The sequence below is a fragment of the Lepidothrix coronata genome, unplaced genomic scaffold (genome assembly GCF_001604755.1).
Source record: "Lepidothrix coronata isolate B3197 unplaced genomic scaffold, Lepidothrix_coronata-1.0 Scaffold3, whole genome shotgun sequence".
In the NCBI taxonomy this organism is placed as follows: Eukaryota; Metazoa; Chordata; class Aves; order Passeriformes; family Pipridae; genus Lepidothrix; species Lepidothrix coronata.
The window spans coordinates 11,621,381-11,637,029 of NW_016690183.1; the positions used below are offsets into that span (position 1 = coordinate 11,621,381).

The window sequence follows — 15,649 nt, forward strand, 5'->3', positions numbered from 1 at the left end:
TGCTCACATTCACAATCTTCAGAAAATGCTTTGTAGAAAAATGTGGTTGTTGGCCAACCCTGATTGCTGCACAAAAGTTGCATCTGATAGGAGCAAAATGTGAGAATTTAAACCAAGATTTCCTTAGAGACCAAGATTATTTTTCTTGTTGATTTTGTAGTCTATACCTCAGCGTAATTACCCCTGTTTTTGTCAAGGTCAAAGCAGAGTGGGGGAGAGGTTATTATTCAAGACAGGATACATCTCTGTGCCTCTAACTTCTGAAGGCTTCAGTTTATGACTCATTGTGTCCACAGTGAAACGAAGATGTGATCACAATTCCAGACCCAATCCAACACACACTGAAATCAATGGCAGACTTTCTGCTGGCTTCAATGGAAGCCCTGGAAGGGTCATGCCCCGAGCAGACACTAGCTGCACACATAACAAAACCCCTCTCCTGTTTTGGATGGCAGAAAACAGTCAGCATGGAAACATTGGGGATCCCTGAGGTCAGAAACTGTCTACAACAAAAAACTAATACAGGAAAAAACAACAGAGGAATGCTTCAAGTGCATCTTACTGCACTCTGCCTCTTTCTAGTCCTATCAGCCCACAAAAAACTGAATCCAGAGCAAATATTTATCAAAAATGTAAAAAGGTAAGATCTTGGCAAGAAATAAAATCTGGCCCAGAGTAGAAAATGTAGAATAATTATTCAATCTTAAAATAAAATTTTCAAATAAAAGCTTGAAGAAATTAATTCAGTACAATTTAGAATCTAGAAACGACTTGCATTGGACTTTGTAGCTCAGTTTCATGCTTGTCAAACATGAAGGTCAACCTAGGACTTGTAGAAGAAGGGGACCATGAGCACTCCTTGGCCAGTGTCAGACTCTACGCCATATTTTAGCAGAACACCAGCAAACATCTGTATGTTGTTTTTAACATTCTTCATATGGTTCCTGTATGAAAACAGTGATTAAAAAAATGATGAGGGAAAGATTAGCTTGAAAATGAGGCATATAAAACAGTTTTAAGAGTGACAGGGGATTTGTAAAGAAAGGATCACAGAAGAGCATTTGAAAAGGCTAAAACAATTGCTATGTGATGTTGGTAAGAAACTGATTGTCAGGAAAAAAAGGCAGCAGCAAAAAAGAATATTGATCTTTCAACAACAGAGATCATTTAGTTTGGATGATACAGCATTTGTAGGCCCATCTTTACTTTGGCTTACACATCCCCGGAACTGATGGACTATTTGAATAATTTGTAGGTGGGAGAGGCGGAGGTACAGGCAGACTGGCTACTCTCACACTGGCAAGCATGTCTTGACATGTTGTCTGAAAGTCATTGACCCTCAGCAGGCAGAAATGTCTCACTCAGGAAGGCCTCTCTGGTCTGATTATTTCTTCTACCCAATCTGAGCTTGGTAGGTTGAGGAGGAAAAAAAGAGGCTCTTCTTCAGTTAGCTTTTTTCTACGCTTGTTTATCAGCAAAACAAGAAATGCACAATGACACAGGGATTTGGGGGGATTACTTGTGGTCTTAATAGATACATCCTGTATAAATGAAGAACAATGAGGTCCTGCAGGGCTGTGTGGTGTGAATGAATACACAGTATCACAGATAGCAGATGCATCCTGACACCTTGGTACTCAAGGACCAAGAGTGTCCAGAAAACTTGTAAAATGTTAGCAAGTTACTGAGCTAGAATCTTTCCCCTCCCCCCATGACATTATTCACGTTTGAGTATTATCTCTTCATTCTACCTCCTGATACGTGTTATACTTCACATTTTGGGCTTCATTTTTGGTTTTGCACTTAAAAGACAAAATAGCTGGGAGGGGGGAATATCTCTGAAGGTAAAAAGCTGACACTTGATCATAAATCTCTTTATGTACAGATGTACAGAGGACTGATTTAAGTCATGTTGATGACAGATTTTCTACCACCAGTTATTCCCAGTACGCAGGTGCCTCCCCTCCGGCGTTCCTCGCGCTCCCCCGTCTCACGCAGGGGAGGTGCCGCCCGCAACGCTGGGGACCCAGGGAGATCCCCTCCCTCCCGGCTCCACATCACCCCACACCCCCGGGAGCCGCCTCCGGGCTCCGTGCCGACCATCCCCGCCCAGCCGGGCCGCCTCGGCCCGGCCCGGCAGCAAGGTCCCGGCGCCGCCACCTACTTCTTGCAGGGGATGAGCGCCTTCTTCTCCTCCAGGATGCGGAGGCGCTGGTTGGGGCCATCGTAGGAGACGGCGGCCCGTGTGTTGCGGCCCGAGCCGTGCTCGTAGAACACAGTGCGCCCTTCCCACTGCCGCGGCGCCTGGCACGGCTTGGCCCCCGCCGCCGCCGCGCCACCCTGCAGCAGGAGGACCCCCAGCAGCAGCAGCAGCAGCAGGAGCAGTGGCCCTGACCCCGGCCCCGGCCGCAGCTGCCGCCCGCCCGCCGCCCGCGCCATGCTCCGCGCTCCGCTCCGCAGTCGGCCGCCCCGCACGGCGCGCAGGCGGGCGGGCAGGCTGTGCCGGGGGGGCGGGGGCGGCCCGCCTCCAAACCCGCATCACCTCGGCGGAGACGGGAGGCTGCTGCGCCAGCTGCCGTGTACAAGCGCGGGAGGAGGCAGCAGGGCGACAGGAGACGACCTACCCGGACCCTCGCCCGCCCACGCCTCCCTCCCCGCACCCGGGAGGGTCTGTGCATCCTGGCTATGGCCACTGGGGGGGGCCCAGAGGGGCAGCTGCGAGGCCCAAGCACCGGGCATTCTGTGCGGGCTTGGGGAGGGAGGGGATACACGAAAAAGTGGGACCTGCTGGGTCAAACTGCTTTAATGTTGTCTTCAACGGGGGAATTTCAACGGCTCCGCACGGGCAGCCAGTGTCGCAAAGCACATGCATTCCTTCACCTCCCACTGCCCTCTTAGGTTTATCAGCTGTTGTTTCCTGCCCGCTCTGGAAGCGCTTTCCTCGCCCCCAAAGGGAGGGGGAAGCCTGTGCTCCACAGATGCTCCATCTCTGTAGCTCTGTAGCGTCTGCAAGGGGGAACACCGGTAGCACCACTGTACCTGGCCGGGACAGGCCCGGGAGCTACTACCTCTGAGCTGTGCTGGGGCGCTCCCAGGCCACTGCGATAATCTGTCATGGAGTTAATCTTGTTTTCTCGACAAGTCCCTCAAAGACTGAGTAGCAGCATTTCCCCACAAGTGAAGAAAGGGCCCATAGGTCTTTCCGTGCATGGGGTGGGGTGGGAGGTAGCCCCATGCCCCCGCGCGGGCACACCACTGCGCTGCATCAGGGGCGCGTGGCCGTGGAGTACTAAGGGAAAAAAAATTAAAAACCACTTGGGAAAAGCCTGAAACCCCTTCTTCCACTCGAGTGCAGATGCGATTGGTGGGGGACAGAGGCCGAGGGAGCCCCAGCCCCGCCGCCCGCTCCCGGCTCGACCGCCGCCTCTTCCCCTGTCCCGAGCAAACCGGGCAAGGAGCTACTGCCCCGTCTGTCTGCCCGTCCGCTTCACTCCTTTCCCCGCCCGTGCCGAGCTCACAGAGGGAACTCTACAATTTCCTGGAGGCGCCGGGAACAGCCGCCGAGCTTCCTCAAGCCCGCAAAAAAGTTTCTTCTCCCTTGAGAAAAGGCGGCGTAAAGTTCAGCCCCGCGGGAGGGAGCTGAGGTCGCTACCGTCGCTTTCCCTCTCCCCGCTCCGGAGCGCAGAGCCCCGCGGCAAAACCGTGTGGTTTGGGTTTCCGTCCCCTCCGCCCCTCCTTCCACCTGAAGAAATTTATGACACAGATGAAAACTGAAACGGAGCTGGAGCCGCGGCCGAGAGACGCAGTGATGTCGCCGAGGGATTAAACGGGGTGGAGGTGATGTCACCGTGCCTGCACGGCAAAACGCACAAGCACACGCACACCCCCACCCCCCCTCGGAGGAGCGGGGCTGCCAAGGGAGCGCGATCGGCCCCACGTCACTCGTGCCACCGGTATAAATGCGGTCCTGCGATGTCCATGGCTGTCGGCGCGGCGGCTCCCGCGACTTGACTGCAGCCGGGCACCGGGAGACAGCGCCGCTCCGCGCCCTTCGGCCGCCGGGACCGGCGGGGCGGCGGCGGGCGGCGGCGGAGAGGGACAAGGAGGAGGAGGAGGAGGAAGAGGAGAAGGATGCTGCGCGCCTTGGTGGCAGTGTCCCTGTGGCTGCGGGTGAGCCCGCGGGCGCAGGGCGCGCCGTGCGAGGCGGTGCGCATCCCCATGTGCCGCTCCATGCCCTGGAACATCACCCGCATGCCCAATCACCTCCACCACAGCACCCAGGAAAACGCCGTCCTCGCCATCGAACAGTACGAGGAACTGGTGGCCACTGGCTGCAGCCCGGTCCTGCCCTTCTTCCTCTGCGCTATGTACGCCCCCATCTGCACCCTGGAGTTCCTCTACGACCCCATTAAGCCATGCCGCTCCGTCTGCCAGCGCGCCCGCGACGGCTGCGAGCCCATCATGCGCCGCTACAACCACAGCTGGCCCGAGAGCCTGGCTTGCGACGATCTCCCCGTCTACGACCGCGGTGTCTGCATCTCCCCAGAGGCCATAGTCACCGACCTGCCGGAGGGTGAGCACCCTGGGAGCAGCGGGAGGGCAGGCCCCCTCTGCCCCCGCAGTGCGTGTGTGTGTGTGAGTGTGTGTGTGGCTGCGGGACCCCCACGCCTCAGTCCCGGAGCCTTTCCTGCCAGTTTTCATTCCCTGACGCGCCTCTGTTTGCAGATGTGAAGTGGACGGACTTCACGCAGGGCATGATGCTGCCGGACAGACCCCTGGAACCCGACTGCAGGAGCCGTGGTCAGGGTGAGCCTTGGGCGACCCCCCCACCTCCCCCTCCCCGGAGACAGGCTCACTCTGACACCCCTCAACCATTTTCCCTTCTCTTCCTTTGAAGAGCGGTGCAGGTGCAAAAAGACAAAGCCTACGCTGTCAAACTACCTGGCCAAGAACTACAGCTACAGTAAGTGCATGGGGGAAAATGCTTCATTTTGCCTATCCCACACCCTCTTTGTGTCCCCTGCAAGCCAGGCAGCTCCGTGTGGATGGTTCACCCACACCATGCCCCATCCAGCAAGTGTGGCACAAGTAGACCACTCCTCCACAGCCTTTTCAAGTGGGGTTTTGCCCGGGGACAACTAGCTGTCCTCTTCCAAAACCCACCTCTAGCACACACCACGTGCAGGCAGTAGTAGTAATTGTGCAGCTGATGATGTGTTTCTGATAAAAGCAGTGAAGCATTGGTAATGTGCACTGACATCAACAGGTTGTTCTGCAGAAAGAGTGCTTGCTACTGTGAAGGTCACTCTAGTAAGCGCAGTTGCGTCTAATATGAGCACTTGCTGTTTGGCCAGCTCCTGTTTTCATCCAGCAGGTAGAATAAACAGATATTTGCCACCTAAATAAAACATGTAAAATAAATGAACAAAATATGAACAAAACTGTAGCAAATTAAAAAGTTTTTAAAATTCATATATGCTTTTACTTACTAGCCAGAGCTCTGTCTGGTGCAGAATTGTTAGAGATTAAGTGAATTCAGTGACGATTTGCACCATCCAACCAGGGAGTTGACTGATAGTTTTATTATATGTTGCATGACATATTGGCCATACAAATAAGTATTCACCCCTCTACCCCCTTGACTCCCTCCCCTCCCCCCACCGCCTTTGGTTTTCTGATAGTGTGAGTCAGGAAGAACTCTATTTAAGATTAGATAAATGCCAGATTAATCACCCGTAATGTCAACAGAAAAATGATTTTAATATGCAGTATTGTATTTTGCCCTTTATGGGCTTTTCCTCAGGTGGCAGTTTTTTCTTCGAGGCATATTCACTTCTGCAGTAGGGTTATTATAACCATTCAATTCCTATTTGTTTGATATCAAATGAAAGTAAGTTTGTAGTTATTTGCTTTGTTAGCATGGAAAAAAAGTCCAAACCCCAGTTTGGTGGGAATAATCAAACTAAATATCTAACTTAGGTAGTTGTACAGGTTTTTTGGGTTTTTTTGTTATAGCATTTTGGTGCATTTATATGACATATTCTTTTTATATAATTCCTTGATCTGTCTCAGTACATAGGAATATGTTTAGGTGGGGCAATGAACTTAGGCAGTTGTCTGAAATATATGAAAAAGCAATGATATAAAATGACTGTTTGAAAATGAAAGTCAAGTGTTAGTCACATACATTCTGATTTCAGTGCCTTCAGTGGGAGTGTTCCTTGAGTAAAGCCTATAGATTGGGGTCAAAAATTTAATTCCATTGAATATGTGAAATCAAGATTTTGTTTTTGAGAGATAAATTTTTATTCAGCCTCCTCTGAAATAAATAGACTTGTTTATATGGAAAATTAATTGAGAGACATGACAACACTGAATGAGTTGAAAATCTTTTTTTTTTTTTCTGAAATCCTTTAAAATAATACATACTGACAAATTGTATTTCTAGCTAGTCAGAACTTGGTTTCCAATCAAACTTCAAAAGGGATTGTGAATCTCCAAAACTGGTATTTCTCATGTGTTCTGTGTGTGTTATACATGTCCTGATAAAAGTAGCACAGGACCCCAGACCACATTAAAAATGCTGGTCTCCTGTTTTCTACATGTGAAGTTTATTACAAATTTTTTGAAGTTCATTTGAAGGCTTTTGACCTGGTGGCTGGCAGGGGCAGCATTGATGCAGGCTGACCACACTGTGGTCCCTACAATTCTTATGCTTCTTTCACTGATGAATTTTTGGATATTCAGACCTTGGTTTTGGCATTTCCTGGAGACAATGTCTTTCATGTAAAAATCACACTTCAGTTTTCTAATCTGGTATTTCTCACAAGAGAGAAGGGATGAAATGTTGCCGTGGTGGGTACTGCCAGGGATCATCTCAGAGCAATCTACACAGTTTCACCTTACATCCATCCAAACATGGAGTTTTCCTCAATGAAAGGTAAAAATATAAATGATTCTGTATTCAGAGTCAGAAGAAGCTGTTTCAGTATCTGGTTTATATGAGGATCTCACTACTGATGGATAATCCAAAGGCAAAAGATGAAAAAAAAGTATAGATTGAGTAAATTGTCATAATCCTAAGCCTCTTACTTTTTTGATAACTTGTTTCAAACCTTCCCTTCTTTCTTGTATTTGAGAAAAGACTGTGGTTACTGATTGCCATCTGCAGGGAAATGATTTTGTTATTGAAAAGACCGAATTCATGATAACTGTCTGCGAGGTAAATTATTCATTATTAATCGGAAATAACCAGATGTGGCTATAGAACGGGTCTGATGTATTCAAAGGGTTGTTCAAGTCTGAGTTGAAGGAGCTGTTCATGTGTGTGATTCCAGGCGAGATTGCTTGGCCTGGTCTGGCAAAGATTTAAGCACGTTTAATTTCACAGTTGTCAGCAGTCCTACTGAAAATTAAATCAGGATCAGACCTCTGTTATTCTAAGCCACTGCTCATGCCCACACACGAAGAAGTAGTTCTAGTTTCACAACAGGAACAACAGCTTTTAATTTAATATGTTTTATTTTATTTTGAGATGTGTTTAAATTTCTAAGACCGTTTATTGTTCTCATGCATCTGTTTTCTATTTTCAGTCATTCACGCTAAAGTAAAAAGTGTAGAAAGAGGGAACTGCAATGAGATAACAACTGTGGTTGAAGTCAAAGACATACTTAAATCTTCAACACCAATTCCTCTGTCCCAAGTGCCTCTTCTTACAAATTCCTCCTGCCAATGTCCACCTCTTCAACCAAAGCAGGATGTTCTCATCATGTGCTATGAGTGGCGCTCAAGGTGAGCTGTGGAGATGTGGTGTAGGAAAGTGTTATAATTGGCTATGAGAGATTGGAAGGAGGATGAGCAAGGTTTCCTTCCTCGTCATAAGCATGTTTTGCTGATAGTTTTTCTTAGGATAACTCATACATACACGTACATGTTTTGATTACCTTCGCAACTGACTTTTTCCCCTTCATGAGTTTCAGCTCTGTGCCACAAATGTGGTGCTTACAAAACTTGGCTCACACATGGAGCATAATATCTAGTGGCATTAGGTGCTGACAGCATTTTGCTTAATGCATCATGAAGCAGTTTAGGCATCTCTAGCTCTGTAGGAGTGTTTTTCCAGGACCACTTTTCATTGGTATGAGCTGTTTCATGTGCTACAAGCTTAATGGTGGCTATAGATGATGGTCTGTGTTGGAAGAACCACATGGAAGGCATAGTTCTGCTTCACCGACCCCAAGGGAGTGGGCAGGAGTTGATATACATCTGATTGCCACAGAGCTGCGGGAGTCAGAGCCAGGCCTTCTCCACTGACCTGTCCATTCTTTGGACCAATGCCATCAGAAACCACCCAGAGGGTGATTGGGTGCTGGAACAGACTCTCCAGGGCAGTGGTCACAGCACCAAGTCTGACAGAGTTCAAGAAGCATTTGGATGATACTCTCAGACACATGATGTGACTCTTGGGGAGGGTCCTGTGCAGGGCCAGGAGGGCCAGGAGCTGGACTTGATGATCCTCTTGGGTCCCTTTCAACTCATCATGTTCTGTGATTCTGTGATCCCACAGCTGTACTGGGACCAGCCAAAGCTGTAGCCATTGGAGCTCCAGCTCCCAGATGGCAGATGAAAAGCAAATACTCTCAGAGCAGCTTGCCAGTCCTGCTGTATGACTAAAATAAAAAACAAAGCAAAACTAATGTTACTAGACCTTTCATCTGGCAGTCAGCCTAGCCCCAGGCATGGAAGGAAATCCAGCATGCTGGTCTGGAGGGGAAGGACTGATGAATCATGGCTCTTTTTTCTCTCTGGTTCCTTGAGGCAGAAGGGGACATCCCATCCCCATTAACACCCCAAGTGTACCAGTAGCAGCAGATGCAAGCAGGACAGGTTGTGGTGTGGTAGGTACTGTGTAGGCCTGTGTGATGTGGGTCAGAGGCAAGGTTGGCTGCAAAATGTGCAGGCTAGTTTTGCATACGGTGATGTTAATGTTGATGGACCTCACACACTTGTAAGGACCACAGAACATCTACACACAGGACATTATGTGCCAAATCCATATTTTTAATTAGTTTTATTTTGATATTTCATTTGATATTTATTTGGTATTTCTAAAAGTTACTGTCTGATATCTTATTACTTTAACCTTTTTTTTTTTTTTTGGTGAGCTAACAAGCACAGCATTTTATTGCACAGCACTTTGCTGTATTTAACAAAGATTAAGCTAGAACCTTTTACTTGTGCTAACCATTTTAGGGATACAAGCTCTGAGTCACATAGAAGGACCATGACCTAGACTGTGATGGAGAAGCTCTGGGCTGCAGAGCTTTGTTGGAGAGGATTCTCTGGAGGCTGTCAGTAAGGGAGATTTCAAAAGTCAAAGATCACGATCTGCATCTCCATTACTATGGAAAAACACACGATTTACTAAATATCTTGTGACTGTTTTTAAAGGTCACGGAGGTTTTTAATTTCATATAGTGTACTAAAATGGATTTGAAAAAGAAACATAAACTATTATATGTGCTTCCTGTTGAACTCAGTGGCATGCAAACAGAAGGTTTGGAGTTACAGCAGTTTTTTAAAATGACAGAAGCAAAATGGGTGGAAGCTGTATCTCCGCTGAAGTCAATGGCAAAACGCCTGTCAATATTGTTAAGGTTTTACTCAATAATCTGACCTGAACAGAAGCTGCATCAAATGTACACCATGTTGTGGTTTCATTTATTACAATGTGGCCTTAGCTTCAATCCTATCTGTTAGTTCTCTAATATCTCCTCGGAAAGCAAAGGAAATGTATATCATGTTGATCTTGATTCTCCATGGCTTGCAGTCATGTTAGGCCTTTTATGTGTGGTCAAAGTGGATGCACCGTGGCTAATGACTCTGAGAGGCAGCATTTTGTGCTGTGTTTGAACTGCCAGGAGCAGCAAGACTATTCATGGGAACTAGAGGTCAGGCCCTGCTACAGTGTGTAAACTTCTCCAGCCAGCAAAGTGCTGTGTGAAATTGTGTGCATTTGTAATGATAGTTAGATGTGTCCAGCCAACACTGACGTCTAAGTAAAACCTTCCAGAATTTTAACGGAATTTATATTAGGGCATATTAAAGCCTGGTATATCAAGCAAATAAACAACCAAACCAAAACTTGTTTCTAGGTTGGTACTTAGAAGGTATGGCATCAGACTGCTATAGAAGAAACTATTTTGTTCATTTCATAACACCTAGACTCAATGTTTTCATACAATAGCTAGCCAGATTTCATTGGTAGGCAAGTATCACTACCCATACCTCTTCCAAATTCTCTTTAAACCACTCATTAAGCATTTACTGTTGGAAACACATAATGCCATCCTCATGTATTTGTAGGTAGAAATGGATATGATTGTAAGTGATCAGACAATTATGTTACCATTTTTCAGCTGAGCTGTATTAACTGGTGCATGTGAACCAGCCTCTTTTTTTTTTTTTAATTCAGAAGTAAAATACAGTAGTTTAATCTACTCTTCGCACAAACACACAGAGAAACATATAGCGGGCATAAGTGAAAATATATGTATACATATATTTCAATAGTGTCATGGGATGTTACCCAACCCATCACTTTCTGTTAACAGCGATCAACAGGACAATTTTCCCCTGCAGGATAGCTGCAGGTGAGCACAAAGGGCCCTAAATGTTTCTCAGTACTAGTTGTGCACTGCAGTTTTGGCTGTAAAGTCTGATTTATTTTGAACACTATTTTCTGGTTTTACAGAGTTTAGAATAGAATGTTGGGAGTATCACTATAAACACGTAGAAATCCATTAGAAAGCATTTAGGGATGGAGAAAACTCTTTTTCTAACTATCATCCCCTACATAGAAATTCTCCGTACCAGTATCTGTGGGTGCATTTCAACCTCAGTCTGTGTTAAATCATCTGGAATGGCATCTCAGGAATCAAAATCAGAAATACCTGTAACTTGTGTTTATTTCTTAATTTTCAGGTTAATGCTTCTTGATGGATGTCTAGTTGAAAAATGGAAGGATCAACTAAACAGAAGATTTAAGGTAAATACAAGCAAAGAAAACAATGTTGATGTTCTTGATAAAAAGTTAAACAGCTTTGTTTTACTTCAGCATTGATTAACTTTTATGACTTTCAGATATCCATAACACATCTGGTTATTATTATTGTCACTTGAATATTTCCAGACCTCATAATTACATAAGTGAAAATTTGAAAATTTTAGTCTTGCATTTTAGGGTATCTAAAATGTTTTTCTATTTTATTTTATCTTGTTGGATAATCTTTATGTGAACTCTGGTTTATTACAATAATGACTCCAGGAATTTCTTTCATATCATTGCTAAGGCGGTAGTTGTCAGATAGGTGATATGCAGATGAGTATATAGTCCACATTAGGTAAGAAAGGAAGTTGAAATTCACTGCACTGGATTAATGACCTTTGGTGTATTAAAGATTGCAGGCTGACAATAGAGACTTCTCGCCAGGTACTCCCTACTAAAGGCCAATCGAAAGTATTGGGCATTATCTCTCTCTCTCTGGTTTCAGGGAACACTGGAAGGAAAAGTCTGTTCTATAGAGACCTGGGTGGGAGGTGCAGCAGATGCCCCTGCTTTTTGGGGCTTCAGGATATCACTTCATATCACTCCTTACTTGTAAATTCGTCTTTATAATGGAAAGAGAATGTCTGACTCTTCCTCCCATTTTTAGAGATGGAAGAAAGTTATTTCTGGAATTCACAAAAGGTTTCAGAGCATTGAGGACACGTGTATGTTTATTTTAGTTATAAGTTGATTGGCAAATGATGTAGGAATATTTAAGTAGAACCTTTTAGATTACAGACCAGCTTCTTGCAGGGAATTGTTTTTGATGCTTATATCATGCCATTTTCACTTACTCATATGACACCTATGTGTTGAAATGAAAACATGCTTTAAATCTTTAAAAAATAAATGCATGGCAATTGCAGAGGATACCATGTGGGATTCAGAAGAATATTGATATATGGCTCAGACTCTTTAAATTCCTTAGCTGTCTACTTAATAGCCTGTTACTGGCACACTGTGTTTTATTTGTCTCCTTACACTGTTTTGTCATTTCTAATTGTACCTTGAAAGATCTTTGGGCATTCATTTTCAGACTGTCAAATAGATGCATGACTACCAAACAAATTAGTTCTCAAAGCACATGTCATTTCCTCTGATATAAATAGTTTCATAAACTGAATCCTCATTTAAACATATTTGAGTGGGACACAACTAAACAAATGACTGCTGATAGTTCTTTTTTATAAAGATGCATAAAATGACCATGACTGCACAAAGTGAGTATGGAGCTTGGTATCATAGTGTCTTCATTTTAATGTCCATCATTCATCTGTGAAGACTTTCATCCGACTTTTGCCTTGAGTTACCGCTTGAAATGGATGTTTTGAGCTGTCTGTGAACCACAGAAGACAGCTGTTAGCATAACCACAACATGACTGGTCTCTTCTCTAGTGAGGACAAGAGTCTGAGTTGCAACAGGGTCAGTGCAGAGATACTAAACTGGGAAGCTGGAGAGCAATTCTCTTGCTCTGATCACTTGGGTAAACCCCCTGTCCTTAGGAGTTTCTATTGTTTGCATTGTTTTCCTTAAAATAGGTATTTCTGTTCCTAGAGGTGAAAGACTGAAATCTCTGCTGTGGTGTTGTGGATCCCTCTACATTTTGGAGACCTAACCACTTAAACCCAATGTAAAAACCTGTTTTCTAACCACTGCACTATTGGGTTTTGAAAATCTGACAGCTCTTCTCTTTGGTGGGCTCATTGATCTAATTGCTTTTCAAAATTTCTCAGGGATGCTGCTGAATAAAGCTGCAGATGCATTATTCACAACTATGTCATTGCAGCTCTGAACACTGTGATTTCAGTGGTCATTTCCAATACTTGTCCGTAACATAAGCTTGTTCATGCCACGTCCTCTCCCCACTTCGGAAAAGCAGAACCAGAAAAAAAGTACCACCTTCCCTTGTAGCTGTCTTCTTAGATATAATTGTGAAAGGATAATTTGATTTCTGCAGACTTTTCTGAGGAGAAGTCAAGTAGCACATTCAGTAAGACAGCGAGGAAGGGACTTGCCAGGGAGTTCCAGTGTGCTGATCCTGGCATTTGATGGCATGTTGCCACTTCCCATGGATTTCTGAAAAGGCACTTGCAGCATGCACACGAGATGAGCAGTTGTTATTTCCATCCATTGGTATCATGGAAATTCCCTCCACCCAAGAACACGCATCACGTTCCCCTTGCAAATAGTCACAACATGTTGACGTCAATGGCCTTGCAGTATAGAGCACAAAACTGTTAAAAGCAGCACTAGTATCAGTGGTTTGGGATAGCATTAACTCATAATTATTTATGGTTATGTCCTTCCCTAATTCATCCTCTTTGTGTTCTGCATTTCTACAGAGATGGGAGCAGAGACTGCAAGAGCAAAAGCGGCGAACTGCCCGCAGTAAGAACCAGAATTCAGGACGCAGTGGTCAGACTGGAGCCCTGAAACCATCAACCAAGAATACCAGCCCACTGATCAGTGGCCCCAAAAAGGCCACTAAAATAAGACATGGCCAGAAAGAAATCAACCCTAAAAAAGTATGAGAGTGACATTTCCAAAAGGAAAGACTTTCCCTGCACGACAAGGGTCACAATCTGGCTTGGTCGGCATGTTTTATTAATCTGGAACTCACTGACTTAAAAAATCATGTCACTTTCTACATAGACCTTTTTGCTGCACTTTACTGTTAAGAGGTTTGCTTCTCCTTTCAAGTCACTGTAAGCCATAGAGCATAGGTTTGCACTAATAAGAGGTAGGCATATTCCAGCTGACTGAGCTTTATCTTTGGGCTCTGATTTGCAATTCTAGATAGAACTAGCCTTGGCTGTCAGAGCTTTTGACTCCTTGTGGCAGTTGACTGCTCTGCTTCCCTGCCAAAAGTTGGAGAGCTGCATGGAGCATCTCTCCTCAGTAGGTGTAATAGTTAGTGAGTTTGTGAGTTAGCTCACCAGACACAGCAGCTGAGGAACAGCAGAGGGATGGTAACTTCTGGCAGACATCTCGGTGAGCAACTACTGGAGCTGAATCTATCCACTTTTTGGAATCACGGCCCTTGTTCAGAGTGTTCAAAAGCATAGTTTACCATTAAGCATGTGGGTATGCATTATGTGATTATTTTTATGTGTGTGATGAAAATATGCTTACAGTGTTAGTATTTGATCTTGTGGGTTTGTGTAGGAAAAATGCATTGAAAGCACACATTTAATTTTTTATGGCACTTCAGGCTGGCTTCTGTTGTTCTAATTTCAAATATATTTAAGCATCTAATTGAAAAATCAATATTTTTTGAAAGGACAGATTAAAGTGAATCAGATCTGTAGAAGTCTTAAAAGTAAAATTTACTTTTGCTGTAATATAGCCTTGTTATGAAAACTGGAATAGAAGCTTTATCCTAAACATAACTGACAGGTACTATACAGTATGAAGGAGAAGATAAGACTTCATGTGGCTCAGTAATCATGTGGATAATTTTTTATCACTTGACACCATATTTCTAATCTTTCTCTGATACCAAATAAATAAATAAATAAATAGCCCTTGTCACTACTAATGAACTTCTCAAAGCAACTCTCTCTCTGCAGTTTTGCTGATCAGAAAGTAACATTTACTCTGAAAAGGTCGACAGAAAAGGCAGATACTTTTATTTATGCAGTAAGTTTACTGACTTAACATTTGCTGTATGAAGTATTAGAATAGAAAGGGGATATAAACCTAATCAACATAACTCCAAGATGGTATTTATGCTGTTCTTCCAAGGTGTACTTGGATGAGGCAGCATAGATAACACATTCTGATTTCAATTTCATTTAACACATAAGATCACCTACATTAAGATCAGAAGAGCTCATGATAGAAATCTGAAAGACCTTCAAGAATTCCTACAGGAAAACTAAGGGCTAGACTTGCCAGTCCTGGTGTTTATAAAACAAAGGGTCTACCTCAGAAAAAAAAAGAGTTCTGTGTGGATTAACATAAGGAGATACAATTTGTCGTGTCAGTATGTTGATCTTTGTTATTACAAGAATTGCAATGAAGTTTACATGCATGAAATTCAAGGCTGAATATGCAGGAGTGATTTTGGTGGCAGCAATTATATACTTGATATATGCTAGCACAAGCTGGAGACATAGATACCAAGCTAGAATGCTTAAAACAAAGAGGCATACATAAAAATGGAATAATAGGATATAGGTCAGTTCGGGGGGGGGGGAAAACAACCTACATGGTCACTGGTTGAGCTTTGAGCAGTGGGTTAAAATATGCAAAGGTCAGCATTTGAAAATAGCGTTACCACCAATTCTGGGCAGATGCAGAAATTTATCTCCATGCAACACCTGCAGAATTAGATCCAAAATTCATTCCAGCTGCCAGGAATGCTGAGCATATATACCATCAGTTGACTTTAGTGGGAATTGGGTGTGTTTGACATGTTTAAAAAAACAGACCACAAATTTAGGTGCCTAAATACAGACTATAGGAAAAATTTAATCCTGTACAATGAAATGGAAATCAAAGGAGACAGAATTTCACTGCAGGTGACTAATTCAGGTAAG

At 44.4% G+C, this 15,649-nt stretch overlaps 2 protein-coding genes across 2 annotated transcripts in view; one reads left to right on the forward strand and one right to left on the reverse strand.

Moving 5' to 3' along the window:
- EPDR1 (ependymin related 1) overlaps positions 1 to 2,678 on the reverse strand; it is a 31,819-nt gene extending 29,141 nt beyond the window's left edge. Inside the window, exons 1-2 of the mRNA XM_017820185.1 lie at positions 2,625 to 2,678; positions 2,165 to 2,397 (exon numbers count right to left, since the gene is read on the reverse strand). Of these exons, the coding sequence (XP_017675674.1) occupies positions 2,165 to 2,397; positions 2,625 to 2,678 (287 nt within the window). The remainder of the gene's footprint in view (positions 1 to 2,164; positions 2,398 to 2,624) is intronic.
- A 1,435-nt stretch (positions 2,679 to 4,113) lies between these two features.
- On the forward strand, positions 4,114 to 14,646 carry SFRP4 (secreted frizzled related protein 4). Its single transcript, XM_017822083.1, has 6 exons — positions 4,114 to 4,573; positions 4,726 to 4,806; positions 4,898 to 4,963; positions 7,593 to 7,791; positions 10,984 to 11,047; positions 13,451 to 14,646. The coding sequence occupies exons 1-6, from the start codon at positions 4,132 to 4,134 to the stop codon at positions 13,637 to 13,639; spliced, it is 1,041 nt and encodes a 346-aa protein (XP_017677572.1). The 5' UTR covers positions 4,114 to 4,131; the 3' UTR covers positions 13,640 to 14,646.
- Positions 14,647 to 15,649: the final 1,003 nt, after the last annotated feature.

Excerpts from the sequence above, each read along its gene's own strand:
- SFRP4 (XM_017822083.1), top strand. The coding sequence starts at position 4,132 with ATGCTGCGCGCCTTGGTGGCAGTGTCCCTGTGGCTGCGGGTGAGCCCG. Across the intron at positions 4,807-4,897 it reads CTGCAGGAGCCGTGGTCAGG|AGCGGTGCAGGTGCAAAAAG; the intron begins GTGAGCCTTGGG and ends CTTCCTTTGAAG. Across the intron at positions 11,048-13,450 it reads AACTAAACAGAAGATTTAAG|AGATGGGAGCAGAGACTGCA; the intron begins GTAAATACAAGC and ends GCATTTCTACAG.